The 20,461-nt window shown below is 33.0% G+C and overlaps 3 protein-coding genes across 4 annotated transcripts; all 3 read right to left on the minus strand.

Moving 5' to 3' along the window:
* Nucleotides 1-1,704, minus strand: LOC106118768 (uncharacterized). The gene has a single exon (XM_013313517.1). It carries the CDS (start codon nucleotides 1,702-1,704, stop codon nucleotides 1-3), a length of 1,704 nt encoding a protein of 567 aa, XP_013168971.1.
* Nucleotides 1,705-3,458: 1,754 nt separating this feature from the next.
* LOC106119171 (uncharacterized) lies at nucleotides 3,459-10,102 on the minus strand. The gene is given in 4 exon segments (NM_001311813.1): nucleotides 3,459-4,215; nucleotides 4,531-4,630; nucleotides 5,733-5,853; nucleotides 10,036-10,102. Coding segments are annotated over 3 exon segments (276 nt in total). The 5' UTR covers nucleotides 5,791-5,853; nucleotides 10,036-10,102; the 3' UTR covers nucleotides 3,459-4,097.
* A 2,346-nt stretch (nucleotides 10,103-12,448) lies between these two features.
* LOC106119170 (uncharacterized) lies at nucleotides 12,449-15,649 on the minus strand. 2 transcript variants are annotated; one of them, XM_013314073.1, is made up of 4 exons: nucleotides 15,529-15,649; nucleotides 14,968-15,091; nucleotides 13,488-13,741; nucleotides 12,449-12,785 (listed from the first exon to the last, which is right to left on the minus strand). In XM_013314073.1, the coding sequence occupies exons 1-3, from the start codon at nucleotides 15,565-15,567 to the stop codon at nucleotides 13,488-13,490; spliced, it is 417 nt and encodes a 138-aa protein (XP_013169527.1). In that variant the 5' UTR covers nucleotides 15,568-15,649; the 3' UTR covers nucleotides 12,449-12,785. The 2 variants fall into 2 exon arrangements, with proteins under 2 accessions (XP_013169527.1, XP_013169526.1); XM_013314072.1 differs by lacking the exon at nucleotides 13,488-13,741.
* Between the last annotated feature and the right edge of the window lie 4,812 nt (nucleotides 15,650-20,461).

Raw genomic sequence — 20,461 nt, forward strand, 5'->3', positions numbered from 1 at the left:
TTATTGTGTAAAATCAAACAAACCTTCCGTGTTGTATTTATAGTAATAAATTTCTATCGCAAAAATAATGACACAAACAATATACATAACCAGTAAACCATTAAAACAGGCAAGCAAAATGGACATATCCAAAGGTTTAGGAGTTTTAGTTTGAGAAAAATTCCTTTTTACCCTATTATCATGTATATAATCACTTAAGATTTTACTCACAAAGCCAGTTTCAGCAATTCTTTCTATAAGTTTATTAAGTTCGTAAACAGCAGGCCAGCGTGGGCGCACGTAGAAAGATGTCGGTACACTAGTTACACGTTCGTCTAGTATCTGAACTTCAGGGTTGAAATATTTAATCAATATTTCATTCGTAACCAGTAGAAATCTTTTCCCGTTTGCAATCATATTGATATATTTCGAAGTTTCATTTAATCTTATGGTCTTATAATTCATTTCCATTGGTGTATTATTAAAATAATCTTTCACAGAGGCAAAGCCGCCGTGCCCGTCGACCAACTCTAATGCCTCCCTAGCAGTGCTTACACGTGGCTCTAAAACTGTTAATTCAAATCTTTCAACCAGATCACTTTGGTATGCTACGCGTATAACAAGGCAAAACCAAATCCACAGTACGAAGATACTATTTGCCAACCAATTTTCCGTCACAAATTTAATCGGCTGCCCAAGAGACATACTTAAAATCCGAAATGTGACATACTTTAAATTTGGATTCACAGAACTAAATTTATGAATAAGCATGATCAATATGAAGAGAGAAATCCAAGCAAATATAAAAAATATAGTTATACTAGTGAGGAAGGGAAGCAACACTTTAATACGCATATATATTTCGCGTCGTCTAGGCAAACACCAGACGAGATTTAATGTTTGATACACGTATAAAGGCTGGGCTTGGGTATATCTTTTTTTCGTTAGTAATAGACTTGGGCCCAAAATATCGGCTGATCCGTTAATTATATCGCCGAATAACCCTGCTGCGCTCCCATTGAGGACTACTTCGATATCCCTATTGTTATTTCCCCCAATAAATTTCATAGTAGCGTTTACTCTCTCCAATACAAGATTTAAAACATTACCATCTATTCCACTTACGTGAACTGTACCATTATCAGCCTTTAATACAAAATATATAACAGCATTAACAGCTGTCACACGTATAGGGCATTTTTGGAAATTGTTAAATTTTCTTATAAAATATTTATTTTCAGGTAATATTATTGGACTGTAGTTACCACATTCTTTATCTCTATAAGGAATGTACGTAGTAAGTGTTACATTATTGTTCCCGCAAACACTTATCACAATGAAGTTACCAATATCATTTTGCCATGCTAATTTCATCAGTTCAGTCAAGATATTATTAGTAACTATTTCAGTGAAAATCAATATCACACTAATAGGGTTAACAACATTATTTACTACAGCATGTATAAAATATTTGAATTCATCAGGATCTGAAGCAAATAGTACTGTTTGTTTGTATTTCACCAATCTATGAAAATCATACGTAGTTGGTTCTACCAGCGCAAATGTTACGACGGATCCTTTATAATTTTCTAATAATCCAATTACATTTTCGGGGTCTGTTCTCCACCAAACTACACATGTGATTTCTTTATAGTCGAATATTTTATTAATTGTTTCCGTTGCCTTTTCTATTAATTTCGATTGAAAACATGATACATTGAACATGTTTAAAAATAATACTAAAATCGTAATTTTCATTGGTGACATGTTTGGAATACTTCGGTGGAATAAATCTTTAGTTGTATTTTAGAACTTTATATACGTAACTTAATTACAATATACTATTACTTTATTTACCTACAATACACATAATTTTTTTATGTAATGGAACTGAAGAAGGTAAATATTAATATGTAATTAGGTCATGTTGATTTAACAAATTATATGGTTATACGTGATTGATTACTCATATGCATGTGTTTGGAAAAACTTTTTAAAAATTATAGGCCGATGAAATCGAAACTAAAGTGGTGAAAACCATTATGTATAAATCCTGGGTATCCCTATCGAACTCGCATTAAAAAAATATATATTCAAGGTCAAATTCCCAAAAATGGGCTTTTCGCGTCTTTTGAAGAAACGGTAAGTTTTATCATCATTTGACCGAGTTGTACGTCTTAAAATTATGTTCAAAAAATCTTAACGTACTTTTTTTTAAAAGTCACTGTTCCAGATATTACTGTTTAGCTGTTTAAAGTCCATTTTTCTAGCTACCGATCGGAACTTCGTCTACGTCAAATTAAAGTTTTAGTAATTTAGAATGTTCCTACAGTAAATTTAATAATAATTTTAGAACCAGCAGAAGTTCATCTAACGTATTAGAAAATCATCGTCAGCGTAACCTTTTTCCTTTTTAATGTCGGCATATATTTACTCTTTTCTATGTCTCTATGTGCCATTATATCTAAATTAAATGTTATGTTGTAGAAAAAAATATAAACAACAAGACTTACCAATTTGATACTCGCAGGCGTCTTGTAGTTTTATCACCCAAACAAACCAGATCACAGCATTCACATCACCGCACGATACGTTATTAAAGACATAAATTAAACCAACACTTTGATAATACTGAAGTCTCTTAAATGAGTTTCTATAAAATGTTTCCCGGGATATACAATTTAATGTTTGTCAACTATTTTAAACGCAGAGCCCAAGATAGAGCGAACTGGCGCACTGTGGACGCCCTCTGCCCCACTACGGGGACATAGGACTTTAAAGCAGTCAACTTTTTTAAACTACCCTCACAGTACAAAAATATTTCATTGATTTTTTTTATTCACATTATCGTATTGATACTAAATTTTGTACAGATTATCAATTAGACTAACTGTAGTTAACAGCTTAAGTTGTTTTAACAGATAAAAAACTGAACAAGTTGTATACTTATCGAATATTTATCATGTTTATTATGATATGTTTGCACTGAACTGCTATGGTATTTATTTCTAAAATATAAATTATGTTTATTAAGACGTTATTTTTTATATACTATGTACTAGCTGTCGCCCGCAACTCCGTCCACGCGGAATTAAAAAAATACATAATTAGTAGCCTATCTGTTCTTCCAGACTATGTTTTATATGTATGCCAAATTTCATTACGATCCGTTCAGCCATTGTGGGGATGCCTTTAAGCAAACATCTATGCATCCATCCAAACATTCGCATTTATAATATTAGTAAGATACTGTCTTTCTGAACGTATTGCACTTGACCGCTGTACTGGAACCTAGATCTGTCAGCTTATTTTTCGTATAACTTACGATAAAAAAACGTCCAAGGACATCGCCAATAAATATCTTAGAAAAATATTAGATATATTGTTTGGCATCTTATAGTACTTATGTATTTAAAAAGGAAATATGAATAAAACCAAACTAATTTATACATCGTTTTATAATTAAAAAGATTTAAAAGTATTTTATAAAAGTTGGAATTCAAAAAAGGTCATAGATTTTTCCTCCCAATGTTACTTGTCCTTAACGAAATTAACTTAAAAGCGTTTATAACAACTTAAAAAACAAATAAATTACTAAACTTAACATAACTTATCGTCGTTAATAAACTCAATTAAGAACATTTCTTTGTAATTATTGAAGTAATTCTAAAATCAATAAATTAAAAGACACTTTACATTAATTTTGTTCTCTTAACCTCATGTGTACTAAATATAAGCAAATATGTCAAAAGCTTAAGCGTTTATCAAAATTTGTCATAAATATAGAATTATAAAAATGTAATTATTGTTAAAATTAATATATAAAAACTTTATATTTAATATAAAGTTTTTATATATTAATTTTATTGTGTGAAAATACATATATGTATAATAATATATACTACATATTATCATGTATTGAATTTTATTTTCTGTAGAGTTTTAATAGAATAGAATATGTATATATATCAAAAAATATTTTGAGGTAGGCTAATAAATATTCTCCAAACTTCAGTATAAATTGCCTGGTCATTCATTTATACATATAAAATAATGTGCTTGCATTTATCATAGCCGTTTAAAATTTATGTTTTGATATAAATAGAAAATGGCGCCATCTAGCCGCCGCGTTGTGTCAACACGGCGTCAACGAGCAAAACGGCTCCGTTAATGATGGAGAGGGACGCCTTGGCTAGATTCTTGTCTCTAAAGTCGCTTTTGCCGTAGTGTTGGAATCTGGAAAACAACATTAAGTGAATTAGCATCTTAAAAATTTAACAAAAAAAATGTTCTACAAGCCTATTATGCCTCCACTAGCTTATTGTAATCGTTTTGAAGGATAATTTTGTAAGAACACGAATTCGTTTTACCGACCACTAACGACCACGAAGTGATCGCTATAAATAAGGCAACTTTGATTCTACTTGTTGGCAAGGCTATACGATATTTAGGCTAAAAGCTCTAAAATCTACTACCTCGAACCGAGTAAACCAAGAGGCATTAACCTCTTTCAGATATGTTTATCCCAGGGCACAGTTACAAAGAACCCACCTGTCAATGATGACCGCACCACTGGCGACGAACAGCGCAACGCCGACCAACGAGTAGAAGATGTCAATACGTTTGTGTGACGGGGTCTGCATCAAGTAACCTATAATTTTAAACATTATAATTATTAGAGTGACCTCCTATTTACTTACGCGTAACGTATAACCAATCAATACGATACGACCCATACCTATACCCCTACTTAATTAAAGTTTTTCAAATTAGTTGATTTTTAAAGTGATTACTTGAAACACACGTTAGGCGATAGAACTATCATTTACCATACAAAGTTGTTAAAGATTAACCGTTGTATTCTGAGACCAAAATATCTATATAAAATATATCGAAAAAAAGAGATGACAATATGTTTTAAACTAGAATTTTCATCGAGGAAACCCACGATAAACGATACGCTATTGTTTTAAGTTTGGCGTCTATTGCAAGTCTAAAATACAAAATGTTATCACATGCGTAGATAAATATGGTGTAATTATGAAACATCGCTAATGAATGTTGAAAATCAATCAATCTACGGCTCCAATCAAAGCACTATTTTCAAGTGTTCCGTAACAATGAGTGATAACGCGGCATAAACATGTTTAAAAGTGAAACTGCTTGGCATTCCTGATAACTGATAAAATTGCTGGAAATACATTAAATAAAATTATCAACATTAATATCTTTTCAATAACAACAGAGACTTTTAAAATTATATTTTAAATTGTAACTTATTCTTAAACTAGCTGTCGCCCGCGACTCTGTGCGCGCGGAATTGAAACAAAACAGTAACAAAGTAGCCATTTAATCTTTCAGACTATGGTCCACATCTGTGCCAAATTTCATAAAGATCCATTGAGCCATTCCGGAGATACCTTCGAACAAACATCCATCCATCCATCTAAACTTTGGCATTTATATATATTTGTAAGACTAGTAAAAAGTAAGATGAAATCAGTTTCATTGTGTTATTGTAAATAGACGCCATTATACAAAAATTTATTTTAGTACTTTGAATTATTACTTATTCTTTATCAAGTTGAAAATTACTTAACCTATTCTGATTTTTTTTAAAATAGATATCTCATTCGTTAGTTAGAGGTTATCTGTGCACCAACCAGAGTATAGATTTGTATGGAATGCGAACGTGTTAAAATGCCAGATTTTAGAATTTGAGCGATTCAATTTTAATATATCAATTGATTTACCTGCAGCGGCTCCAGCAAATATAATCAGATATCCAATAAATGTCCCGGTGACCAGCATACCGAGATCCGCGTCTGCATTATAACTGTGGTAGTGCAGGGCCACGCATGAACAGGTCAGCGCCTAGCAATAAAAAAAGAGTTTATACTTAGAGTCATGACAACGGTACAGTATGATCAAGAAATCACCAGGAAATAAAGATTATTTTCTAGTACATGGAGGCAGACGAGCAAGCGATCACAAAAGATTGTTGAAATGGCGCGAAGTGGTCGCTTCTCTATTGGCAAGTTAGAAGGTTGCAGATTCATTGCCCACATTTAAAGGACAGGATGAGGATGTGCAGGAAAAGTTTACTTCCTCCTTTTTATATCTATCCCCTATCCATTCCTTATATCATAATCATATTTTTACGGAACAAGGGTATTATCTATTTAGGTTGAAAACGAATGCTTTAGGATTGCATTGTAGATGTTCGAACATCATAAAGGGTTTGATGTCATTATCTTTGGGTAACTTACTTGTACAAGAAAGAATATCCTAGTTGCGGCGAAGGTAATCTAGCTTATCATATTGCGTACTAAACAAACACAGAATGTTAATGGTCCTTTCTCATCGTACTGATTATTGCAGTTGATAAACACACATTTATATGGTCAAAGATTATCATGTTACTATGTCGTATGTTAAGCAATTTTAATATTTCATATCAAACGTTTCTTTGTGTTGTTGATAGCATAAAAAATCGATGTATTGTATAGATTTAAGTAAAAAAAGCTCAATTTTATTACAATTTAAAGTAAAGATTTTTTATCATTCCAGATTGATGATTGTATTTATTACATTCAACACTATGACAATAATTATTGAGGATAAAATGACGTCATATCTGCGAAATCCTACACATTTATTTGGTAGGTGACGTAATATTTGACTTGCTTGAAAGTCTACCATCTAGTCGAGGGTCGGGGAGGGGGTATGATGTCATACTTATAACCGGTTCCACATTAAATGCGGGTCGCGTATCATCGAGGCCGAAGACAAAATAATAATGTGCTATGAAAACACATTTACGTTTATTAACACCGTTATCACGTTGAAAAACTATATAATGATCACCCGTGATTTTTAATTTTTATAACAAAAAATAGGGTACCCTATATTGTTAATATACAGTACGGGAGACTACAACAGATATTTAGTTGTTTATGTTATTACGAATATGGTTATCATCGTAATCCAAGTCAACGGATGGGAACCAGTAACGTGGGGCGAAGTCGCTGGATGCGAAAAGTGGTGAACCGCATATTGTGAAGGACACTAGGAAGGCATATGTCCAGCACTGGATTGATGTAAATTATTTTTTTGCTTATAAATTCAATATCTCATCCGTACATATGTCTGTTTCTTCAACGCGTATTCGATTCACGCGTCAATTAATGGTAAAGAAACGCAACGTTTAGCCCAATAAAGATTAAGCCATGAGCTGAATTGCGTACAGGGTCAATCGAAAAGCCTCGAGAAGTAAAGGCGAAACACACCAATGTCGATAGACACACGCATTACGCATTTTAATTACATTTTATGGATTTAGTCAAGATTTTAATTAAAGTAAAGAATTTTGAATTACGTCTTTTCTTTAATAACATTTGCATTCATTAAAGTTGCTGACTTTTAATTATAAATAAATTTATTTAAAATATGTTGCAATATGGAATGAAGAAGAAATAAATAATTAAAGAGTCGTTGTGCCCATTTTGTACAGGCGAGAGATTTAATGACATATGTCATTAATTTAGCTTTAGATAAATTGTATAATAGATTAATTAAAATGGAAAGAAATAAAATTATACAATTCTTAACACCAAGCTGCTTTATCCAAAATAATTATAATAAGCACAAAAAAAATTATACCTAAAAATGTATATGACATGATACACTATATTACAATTTTTCTATTATTATATATTTATTTCAATCGTGCTTACTCTTCAACTTATGGAATTTAAGGATAAAATAAATAGTAAACAATTTAGGTAAATAATAAATGAAAATCACAAATTGAGTCTTAAAAACACATCGATAGAATTGCAGGACTTATAGCAAAACTATTGGACATTAAAGATTTTTTTGGTTTATTTTATACAGACGTCTGATGCATACGGAGTTCTGTGCGGAAATGACCATAATATTGATAAGGTATCCCCTCTACGTGTCTACGGATTAGTTCTAGAAAGGGCCGCTCAGAGCGTACACTATACCAGTCTGTCCATGATGACGGGTACCGTGAAGTATTCAATATTCTTGGTACTTTCAAAGTATATGTGATGTTTTAAATATATTTAGTACTTTATATTTAAGAGATTCGAGATTTTTATTTATAGGCTGGAAATATGTAAGTTAAATAAACATTGCGTACCAAGGTTAACTTTTTTGATAAAATTATATTAATTTTTTGTCACATTGTCCTTGTTTAAAATAGGGATGAATTGTTTGCAGCAAACAGTATGTTAAGATACTAAAATTATTTAATTGTATACATATGACCAAGGCTAAGACAAGTTTATAATCAAAGCTAAAATCGTAACATAATCATGCGAAAACTTTTAAATGAGCACAACATAGTTGGTCAGTCGACACCTAAAATAGAGATAATGTAATCGGACGCTGTAAAGCGTAGCCGGCGACCTACATACCACGTGGTTAAGGAATAAACACAAGTAGATATGGGTATCTTAACGAAAATTAATGACCAGGATTAGCTCACATTTCGCATATGTGAATCAGATCATTGAACCGGTTCGCAGATCAGCTCAATTTATACCTACACTAATGATTAGTCTCTCTGCGACTCGCATGCTAGCCTCCCAGTTTCTCCTCTTGAAAAATTATAGAACATCGCGTTGAACCGTGACCTGCCAATTTAGTTGCTGAGCTAGAGCTAAACGGTTCAAGCCTATGTGAGCTGAACTTTTGAACCGGTTCAAACTGATCTTTTTAAGTTTACACTGTAAACTTCGCTAATAATTAAACAATGCTGTCCAGTGTACAAAATGCAATGTAATTGTTCCCGAGATGTGCTTATTCAAAGCACCTTTTTTGAATTACCATTTAATTGCGATAGCATAAAATGTAATAATTGATTGCTTAGGTAAATCAAACTATGATTAACAACTTAACTGCACGGTCTTTAAGCCTAAAACGTGTAGAAACTTAATTTCATTCAAAATACTGGTGTTCACAATTCAAGGTCAAAGGGAGCGTGTATTTATTGACGTAGGTCTGGCGGTACAAATGTTATGTTGATATGCTAGGATTGTTTTTCTTTACTATAATATATCGCATTGAATAATTTAAAAAATGTTTTATTCTTTTATAGATTCATTAAATCGTTAGTTTTATCAGATAACTTTGTACTGTAGAGTAATAAAAATAAGTCAGATTGCAGGAACATATCGCGTCATATTTCCGCTTCTGAGTGTTCAGATATAAAAAACATTATGACTTCATTCACTACGATAACGCAGCGCAGTCCGTTGTAAGACCACACCCTAGACTGTAGGGCAACTTATGTATAGTAGAGGACGCTGATTTCCTACCCACTTTGACGAACTGCCATTTTGTACGCTAAGAATGCATTAAGGTCGAAAACTTGTCATGGCAGCATACATATGTGATAAATTATAGGTCTTATTTTGAAATTTTGCTTTATAATATACGACCCTAAGTTTAATTCTTCAAGTACACAACAAACTGCGACGCCATTGCCACACGTTTAAATTTATATATTAAGCATATAAACATGAAAATATTTTGTAGGTATCAATGTCAAACTTGAATTAATTGTAATTATAAAAAAATCTATTATGCCGTGTATTACAGTTTAGGAATGTTGCATATTCTGATCAAATTAAACTTATTAAAACTATTGCAGTTTGAAGTTACATTCATTTAATAAGCATAGTAACAATTGTTCAAGAAATCAATAAGTCTAAATTATAAACAGTAGTTTAAGCTTTGCATTAAATTGAAACCAAAATATTCTACGGCGTAGTATACAAACATTTTTATGAAACAAAACTACGCATCCTAATGGAACCTGTTTTGCAAGGTGACCTTGACATGCAATGTTTATACACAAAATTTAAAACAAAACGTTATGTAAAATATATTTCAACCATAAATAAGCTGTTTATCAAACTGTTAAAATGCTAAAATGGTACTTGTATCCACAGCGAGAATGTTTACAATATATATTTGCAAACAAACGTTGATATTAATGTTTTACAATTAATAATAAGAACTTACCAGTTCAAGGAATTTAACGATGGACAGTCTGCTGATCGTCATTTTGATGCACTTAAGATATTCGTTTTAATTCGAAATTAAAAGGTTTTAACCACGCTAACGTTATACCGAACGGCGTGACGCAATAAGACTGACTAAACGAACATGGGTACGGAGTCGGAGTACGGTGCGGCGCGGCGCGGCGCGGCGTAGCTGTAGAACCAGACATGATATCAACACTTTTTACGGCAAATGAGATCACACTAGGATCGAGTAGGCCGTCATTATAAGCTTTTATTTTTCTTATCAAATACTTTACTTATGTTAGATATATATAACTAAACTAAAACTAGTAATATGTTTTTTTTAATAAATTTCGTTTTTTTTTTAAATAAATTCTATATTTTTGGGATTTTCCTAAAATAAAGTATTTGTTGGTGTCACTACAAATGTCAAACTGGCGATGACATCATCTTATTGGTGAATCAATAATAATAGCGTGATACAATTAAAATTACTATAAAAAATTGTATTTTTAATCGTTTTATACTTTTCTTAAAGGAAAACTTCGAGAAAACTTTTTTACAAATTAAAAAACTGAAATAAAGATGTTCTAATGATAGTAGTTATTTAGTAATGTAACATTGTCAAGTTCTTTTTAATTAATACAATTAATTAATTAATAGAACCATTTTCAATTTTGTCAATTGTTTCCATGTTTACCAACACCTATTATTCTTACGCATAGTCCCTCGTAAATAGTTAACATATAGTTCTAAATATAAAAATGAAGTCTCGCCTTAGTCACCTACATATATACGTAGGAGTGTATCATAGGCTGTAAGCCTTGAGTACAAATTGTTAATAAACAACACGAACCTATTATTAAAAAATTAAATATGAAATACTCACTAGTAATTCTTCTAAGAAAAAACTATAAAGATAACAAGAATTGGCATAGTAGCATAGTTTTGTTAAACACACAATATACGTACTAAAAGTAGAAAATACAATAATTTATGTCACTTTTATAGAGTTGTCCAACGCCGTACTTCTAATTTACTCAATTCTGCTACTAACTTTTAAGTTCTGCTAATACCATAAACCTTAAATAAAATAATATTTTATATTTAACTTTTATACGATAATAACAAATCCGTAAACTTAATACAAGTCTTTCGACACAACATTCTTAGTAATTCGAGACACTAAAAGATTTGACCTTATTGTGCCGCTCTTAAATAGACAACGTAAAGTAAGATATCTATTCCAATTAACAAAATCGAGAGTAGTCGCTAACATAACTTCTATTTACAAACATACACTAATTACTTTGTTTACTTTATTACAAAGAAGTTACACTTTTATGGTTTACGTAATAACGTAACTGTAAATTAAGAAGGTCGGGATAACCGGTGCAATCATGCACAAAATTAGATACCAAGGAATATGTAATAATTTGCAACTATGATAAGTTATAAGTATATTTATGAAATACAAATGATGAAAGAAGATTTTAAATTAATAGAAACAATGGTAGATTTTTAAATAGAATCAAGAAGTAACTTATAATGGATGCAAAATAAATAAAATATAAATGAAAATATAAATATGATTTCAACGCCATCTATTTGAGAATGCAGAAACCGAAGCGCTATAAAATAGACTAAAAAAGGTCCTAGTTTTATAATTACACAACAGATGGCACATTTACTAATTCAAACTAAAAAAATAAAAATACGAACTATTATTTTTAATATTGGATATTGAAATGAGTAGAAAATAACATGCACACTTGGCCTTTCAATACTTACAACCAACGAAAATTTTCATTATTCTATAAATATAAAACGATTTGGTCGTAACATACACGAAGGATTAACAAGTACATATTTAGTGTAATTGACGTTTGAGTATCATAAATTAAAGTATGTCGAAGCGAAACTACGTTAACGTATCAATTGTAGGTATCTTAACAATTCTAGCAATATCATTTGTACTTCAAATACAAATACCATAAAGCCGTGAGTTCCGCTCGAGGCCCGAAACACTTCAAATTGTCACATACCGAAGCAATATTGCATAGTCTATTGCATGTTTTAAGCTTGGAATTATCGATATAGCATAAAGAGGAAACCATTATCCAATCTACTGACACTGGTATAGTTAAAAGATAATTTAGTAATATTTATGTGCATTGAATAAATTTTTATCTTGGTTTTCATGGAGGCACTCACGATTTAGCAACAAGGATGTCATGAATTACATCAGAAACGGTACATCACCTCACGGTATTTGCCATGTAACAATATTCAGACTCAAACTTTATCTACGGTACAATACCAAGAAATAAGAGTTATGTTTTTAAGAAACATCGGTTCTTGGTAGGTAAATAGAAATATCTACAGATTTAATAAAACAAAATGACAATAAATCCCATTGCACTGAATATGTTTTAATCTTATTGCAACATGAGTTACTCGTTACGTGCTACGTTACGCGTCATGCGTTGGTAGCCTTGTGGCTTTTAGTCCTGGTGCTGGCGGTGTCCTTGTGGGCGGAGCAGAGAGAGAGTATGGAGTCCACCGCCATAAGGACAGCGGCGGCCTGCGCACACGCGGCGGCGGCCTGTGCGAAGGTGCGGCGGGCACACGGTGGTACGTCGTACCAGGAGTGCAGCGTTAGCGCACCGCATGCACCGAACAGCACGCCACCGGCGCCCGACCACCACGCCTCCACGTACGGGTCGGCCGCCGCTGATACTACTTCACCTGCACACATAGACTACTGTTTTATGACATCCTGGTATAACTGCTGCTTATAGTTTGAGGTTAGTAATAGAGGTAGTAGTAGTAGTAGAGGTAGTAGGGCTGGGGATGGGAAAGAATTCTACATAACTACGTTATCTTCTCCGAGTCACGCAGTATGCTTAAAGCATTTTCCACTCAAGAAATAAAAGGCTATAATACTGATATTATCCTTATAGTTAAAGTTGCCTTAGTACAATAACGATGAAAAGGCACTACATTGTCAATACATCGATTCCCTTTGTCATAACATCACGATCGTCTATAATTTTAAACAGCAATAAAGGAAGCTCGAGGAAGCGGCCACGCCGTGCCTTGGATCGCCTATAAGTATGGACAATATGATGTCAGATATAAGTAACACGCAGTCGCGGAAGTGGAATTTTAAGCACGGGATGCTTACGCATACTGATTAAAAATACGGAAGTCGAAACATAGAAATGAAAGTAAAACTAAAGTTATAATAAGCTAAGTGTAGGTTTGTTCGCCCAAAGGACTATTTTTGGATAGTATTTTTTAATTATAAATGTTGACAGTAAATGTAGTGTGCAGTGAATGTAAGCTCGTGCAAATATGAATATAGGAACCTATACTTTGGTTGGATAGCATTTACTCGTAAGTCGCATTTATACCTTGAAACTATCAAAAAAGAATAAAATTACATACCTAAATACTAGCTTCATCGTCAAATTCCTCAGAGTCCAGATAGGCTAAGCTTAAATCGAATAGCATTACGAACGCATTCACGAGGGCTAGTGCAGCGGCAACCAGAGCGGCAGTGTGGTTGCCGGTCCTAGGATACGAGGGGTCATGCGTTCTAGCCGCTAGGACCATGCCTCCACTCACTGAGTACAGCCCCACTCCCAGGATACCAAAATACATGTCCTGCACTAGGTCCAGCGGTGCGAACAACATCTCCCCTAAAACGGAGTACTTTGATCAGTCAAGAATTGTGTAGGAAAGAAAAAAATCGAACCCATACGAAGAGGAACATAGATATAGCGTTAGAGAGAAGGTATAAATGCGACTTGACGGTAAATTCGTATCGCCGTGTTTAGCTTAATTATATATATTGCAATAACTCAAATGTATTACTTACTCGAATGAATAAAAACAACGCATAAAATAACAACATCATTACTAAATATAGTAGAATGCTTTCCATCTAACATTCACGTGTTGAATTACTTTATCAAAAGTAGCATCGAGTAAGTAACGGTTTGGCTTAAATGATATAAAAGTGCCTTTTTTATAATTTAAAATTAGTACAAGCAAAGTCAGAAACTAGACAACAGAATGTTTAGTAAATCATGTGATTTGAATAAAAAATTGTAACCTTTAAAAACGTTACCATAAATTTTAGATGGGTTCATGTAAACAAGAAACTTTACTATGTTACGTGTTCTAATGCGAAGCACGTAATAATTGAAATGGTTTTACGCTGGCCTATAAAAGACGCTGATGAACTGATGTAGTCATGTTATAAAGCGTTAAGTATCAGGAAATCACATCAATCAATGCTTAGATTAGACGAAGCAAGTTACATTTTGCTTGAGAAACACGATTTTATACATTATTTTTTTTATCCACGGACGCTTGGTGTAAACCATTTCAAATGTATTATAAACTTGATGTGTACCTCCAACGCTAATGTTACCTTTTAGCTAGGCGAAACTCTGACGTTAACCTAACCATAGACACAATGTATCTAGAAGAGCACTGCAATAAATTTCATTAATACAATGCAGACGAGACTGTTCGTCTTACTAATGACAGATAAGGAAGCGTGACATTGATAAACAGAAGCTGTAGAAGACAGACATGAAACTCAAATCTTAAGTTTAAAAACATAAATTCAGATATCTTTAAGAGTAAAAAATCCTTATTAAGCATTTTTATATTCACGAACGAATTTCTATCACTTCACGCTATATAACCAGCCTCAGATGGTTTAGAAGGAATAAAGAAACGCTTCACCACATCATAAATTTACAAGCGTAACTTTAACCATAGAACTTAAGAGTGTACAGTTGCCGAGTTAATTAAAGTCAGATAATCGTTATGCTTATCTATAAATTCTGACACATAAATCATTAAAATAACCCTAACAATCCAGTCTTACATGCGAAGTTAATTTGATTCTTACCAACAATTTCACCCGAGAGTACAACAACGTAGCCCACATAAGTCCCAGAGCAGAGCATTAGCGTAGGAATGTCTGTTAAATCGTAGCTATAGTGGTGCAGCGTGAGGCAGGCAATGGCCAGCATCTGTAACAACGTAGGTACTTGTTCAAACACGCAAATAACATAACTTGAACCTGACACTGGATTAATAGAGTTCTGTTCAATGTTAAAGTACTAACTTTAAACTCGTACTTAAATGCGTGAACTTCAACAGTTAATTTAATACGAAGCAACGTTGACATGAGCAAGACAATTGTATACGAATAGTTCATTTTAAAGTACATACAATCAACCATCAAATAATATAATTGTTATTCTGCACCTAGTAATACTGAATAGCAATATTACAAAGTGATTTGCTGTTAATAATTTAAAAATGATATCCATTTTGTAACGCAATGAAAATATCCTTGTTCAATACACAATCATTTGCATGAAGACAGACAAACGTCTAATATTTTTATGACTTATAGCTTACGAACGACAATATTCATTAAATTACTTTATTAAACAGAACTTACCAGTTCTAAAAATTTAATAACACAGGTTGGAATTAACATTTTAACTAGAATAAAATAAACACGAATAAAAATTATATAATTAGATAAGAACGGTTACATGTCACCAAAACATCAAAGTGTCAGATAATTGTCAAAAATGACAAAATGCCATAAAGTTTGACTTGAAAAGTAGGTTCATTAAGTTTGTCTATGTTAGAGATTCCACTTTATTTGTTAACGTAAACCATTTGAAATAAGGTATATCAGATTATCGAAAAGTTCAAGGCATATTCCGGTAAGGGATTTATTTAAGGCATCATTCATGTAAAATGTAGCGCTAGATTATCATGGACTGTTTTGGCTGTCTATCGCTAGATATAATAGTTCTTACATAATCAAATCCTTACACATATAATAAATAAAAAAAGACTTAATAAGTAGCCTATTTCTTCTTCTAGACAATAATCTGCATCTGTGCTAAATTTCATCAAGATCCGTTGAGCCGTTCCGGTGATACCTTCTAACAATCTTTTGCATTTATAATATTAGTAAGATTTAGACCTACTAAGGTCTGTGAACATGACCTTAGTAGGTATCGAAGTATTGACATTTAAAAGTGCAAGCGAATTCAGAAAAGCGTGCCACAGAGAGTGATTGTTAAGTTATAAAGAGCACCATTTCAAAACTTATTCCCAGCCGATGCGAGTCGAAGGTTACAATTTTACTGTTAGTTCGAGATCATTACAAACGAACAATGCAGTGAATGTACACACAGACAACTTCTATAGATGCATTTTATGAGTATACGCAACAAACATTTTCTTGTAATAATATTAATAAAGTATTTTATAGTCTTATCTGTTTATAAAGTACTCTGTAAATTCATTACCTCCCTGTCATTATCCCAGTCTAAGTGTGGTCGTTTCACAAGGATTTTAACCTCCAGATCGATTCTCTTATTATTTCAATCTTAGCCATAAAGATACTCCTTATGAACAGACAGACACAATGTTTAAAAACCTGTTTTTTGTTTTCAGAAACGCAAATACATCATGTACGAAATATTATTATCTTTTCGATACCATTTCAATATAAATATGTATAGATTGTAGAAAATATCATAGTAAGAGACTTTATGAACAAATTGATCATTAAATTAATATTATAGTAATTCATAATGTTTACCATATTTTTTGGGATAATTCCCATTTACACTATTTTCTTTTCAGTTTATTATGCGAACGACACCCCCCTGGTCCGTGTAGACGAGATGAGAAATTTCATTTTTAATTTTCAATTTCCTTTCCCGACTAAATAAGACGACAAAACGGTTGTTAAACAACCTCTAAAGATAAATAAATTTGCATAAAGAAAAGATTTTGGCTGTTTAAGGAATGTCTTCATTATATCAATCTCCTGTCGTAAAGCGGCACCTGTAGTTCAGTGTAGATTTTAATTTTGTAAAGAGGTTCGAGAAATAACATAGATATAGGTCATCAATTAGTATCATTAGGGTTATAAAATATGCAGAAATTAAAAAATCATTTACGTTGCTTAAAAATAAAAACATTAAAACTGAACGAAAAAGAGGCCAAATACACAAGTAAATTACGTATAGAAATAAATTTTCTAACTTTGATATAAACATCATTGAATTCGAATTTATTCAATCTATCCCAAAAGGTGTGGAACATAATAAATATCAAATTGTTTCATTTAACCTCGTGGTCTACCCTTTTTATTCCCAACTTATAAAACTTACGACCTAAGGGGAAACAACAGCATACAAATAACACATTTGATAAATTATCAAGGGATTTCATCAGTGAAAAATACGTGTTTTCAGTGCCAAAGCAATCGCACGAAAACATATCGTCATCCCTCTCTTTATCTTTGACATAACAGAGATAACAATATGTTTTATACTCAGATTTTAGGGTCAGAAACCGTAAATTAGTTAAAATATTTTAAAAAGCTCTTAGCCAGCAACGCATCTGTGGTTCCTCTGGTATTGCTGATGTCCATGGGCGTCGTTGAACACCTCGGTGTTCCCACTACTCGTTTGTCCCCTTCTGTTATAAAAAAACAAAAACTAAATAATGATTTTTTACAATATTAGTCTATATGAGAAATATATCATTTTAATGGAAAATTATGGTGACATTAGTTTCGGATGTTTGTGTGATATTCGTGAAATAAGGTCTGAGCACTCGTAGTTCGAGGCGTTACATAGCGAACGCGCAGGGCGGGCCCGGAATGAGATAATTGTGAAACGAATAGTTTCACGATGTTCATTCCAATTATTCTAAAAACAATTTGCTATTGATAGTGTAGAAACAATTTATTTGAGATAATCCATTATTAAAGTTGTTTTCAAAACAACTATTTCTGTTTCAATGTCGTCTCTACAAAATATACATTTTATTTCGATGTAACAAAACTTACCTTAAGTTACCATTTAATGACTCTTAATGCGCCAAATAAACTAATAACGATGCATAAAACTGCGTTTATTATGTAAAAGTAAATCAAAAAATAACTATTACTTTTCTTTAATTTGATAGATTTATCATTTTCCCGAATATGTCATTAGTGTAAAGGCTTTTTTGTCACTTAAAATTGATATGACAAGTCAAGCGCTTACGCTAATATGAAAGGGCCTTCGCCGTTCTTGTACTGTTAGAATTCTCAGACATATGGGCAATCGTGAGTCAGTTTATCAATTTAATGCGGATCTAGGAGACACACCTTATTTTCTACTTTAAATGCCAACATGCACTTATCATCGATTCTCTTCTGTCACACGAAATAATGGTACACATACATACAATGGATTAGGTTACATTTAATAATTGTATGGTCATATAGAGCTTTATAAATGGATTCGAATGTATAATAGACTAACTATCAAACTTTATTACTTGCTTGTGTTATTCCGGGCAATGTTCTGCACACATTTCATTTAGCCGTTCCGGGGATACATTCTAACAAACATGCATCCATCCGTACATCCAAACATTTGCATTTATTATATTAATAAGATAATAATAAAAGAATTGCTCATTTAAAGATATAAGATTTCATTTTGAAGGGTGCAAAAATAATACGTGATTACAATTTTAAAAGTCCGTGCAATTTTAATAACTACAAATATGTTTTCTAGTAATTAAACAAAGAAAAGAAGACTTCTAAATCTAACCGCTAAGTTGTATGTTGCTCTTTGAACTTTGACATATTGAACAAGACAAACGGTCAGCATCCTGAAACGTATGTACATTACTTAGAATGCAAATCCTAGTCACTTTTAAACTTGTGTTTACTTGAAATACAAGTTGAAGTTATCGCTTTCCAACATCAATATTTTACATACTATGTGTGTAATAATTACAAAGTGCAAACACATAATTTGAGTATACAATAATTATCTATATAGTTATTAATTACAATACATATTTAAAGTGTTTTTATGGAGATATTTCCAAATGTATTACATAAATATTTTAACAGAATAGAGATACCAAAAAATATTCTTCATCTATCTACTCAGCCATGAGACTGCTGGGCATAGGCCTCCCCCAAAGATTGCCACGATGACCGATCTTGTGCCACCCGCATCCAGGACGCTCCCGCAACCTTGACCAGGTCATCGGTCCATCTTGCGGGAGGCCTATTCTTTATCTATTATCCTGAAAAACTAGAAATCTATAATCAACCAAGTAATCTATGAAAGTAACGCTGACTATCAAACACATTTTATTCGATGGTTTCGATAAAAATTTGAGCGTCGGTGGCTCAGGGGTTTCAGGACTTGACTTGTAATCTGCAGGTCCTGGGTTCGAATCCCGCCATGTACCAATGTGTTCGATTTTCGATTTACATATGTACATTTATCCGACGTTCTTACGGTGAAGGAAAACATGATGATGCAATCTGCACATATCTGCGAAGAAATTCAGAGATATGTGTTAAGTCAACCAACCCACACTGGGCCAGCGTGGTTGACTATGCCCTAGTCACCCCTAACTTAGGGTAGGCTCCGAGCCTTACGTCTTATATAGTAAAAAAAGCTCTTTGATTCGTGTAAAACTTATAGTTAGTAAGCTAACTAAATCTACGTTACTTATTTGTTTTATTACTGATATCGACAAATCCAAATAATACACAAATAGAGTTGTTAACTAAATAATAAATACACGAACGCTTCAATTTAAACTGGCATTACTACGTCTAATCATCCAATCACTTTAACAACAAAGTCGTGGGAAACGACTAAGTAAATATCATAAAAGCCACCAAGGTTCGCGTTAAAATTTCATACGGCAATTGTAGCTAACGAGACCGGCATCGGAACAAGATCATTTTCAATAATGGCCGATGACAGAGAGAGGAGCGGCTCAGAGCGCCGTGGTCACGGCCGCGACGGTCTTCGACGATCCGCGACGTCATCGCTATGTGCAATTTGCACTATATTGCACCAAATTCATTGATTGCTGCCTACACAAAAGGCTGCACGATAAGTTTGGTTGAATTAAATATGTGTAAGTTCACTACGAGGTAGCATGTTAGACGACGCTCAGCATGCAATGGAGATGATTGATAGGATTGCTTGCAAGGGCATGGGTCTGATATACCATCAGAATCATCAGCAATGGGTCGTAGATCCTAGGCTACCTAAGTTCGCGTATCGTTGGTACCAATGAAGATGAAGATTGGTGAAGATGCTAAAGTGGTAATCCGATGGCGAAGGTTGATGTCGGGATTCCTATTGGATGGAGAGTGACCCAAGGAGTATATGGAATAACTTCTACGAAATAAAAAAAATTCTATGTCAAACCTCGTGCGTTCCCATAACATAGCCTGTATGACCTGAGTATTGATGTCCATGGGTAGTTGTGAAACAAAATATTTTATCAAATCCGCATAGCCGTCATAGCAAAAGTTCATCTTTGGGCCA

The sequence above is a fragment of the Papilio xuthus genome, unplaced genomic scaffold (assembly GCF_000836235.2).
Source record: "Papilio xuthus unplaced genomic scaffold, Pxut_1.1 DF827542.1, whole genome shotgun sequence".
Classification (NCBI taxonomy): Eukaryota; Metazoa; Arthropoda; class Insecta; order Lepidoptera; family Papilionidae; genus Papilio; species Papilio xuthus.

Excerpts from the sequence above, each read along its gene's own strand:
- LOC106118768 (XM_013313517.1), bottom strand. The coding sequence starts at position 1,704 with ATGTTCAATGTATCATGTTTTCAATCGAAATTAATAGAAAAGGCAACG.
- LOC106119170 (XM_013314072.1), bottom strand. The coding sequence starts at position 15,567 with ATGTTAATTCCAACCTGTGTTATTAAATTTTTAGAACTG. Across the intron at positions 15,092-15,528 it reads TTATTAAATTTTTAGAACTG|ATGCTGGCCATTGCCTGCCT; the intron begins GTAAGTTCTGTT and ends ACGTTGTTACAG. Across the intron at positions 12,786-14,967 it reads ACTCTCGGGTGAAATTGTTG|GTGAAGTAGTATCAGCGGCG; the intron begins GTAAGAATCAAA and ends CTATGTGTGCAG.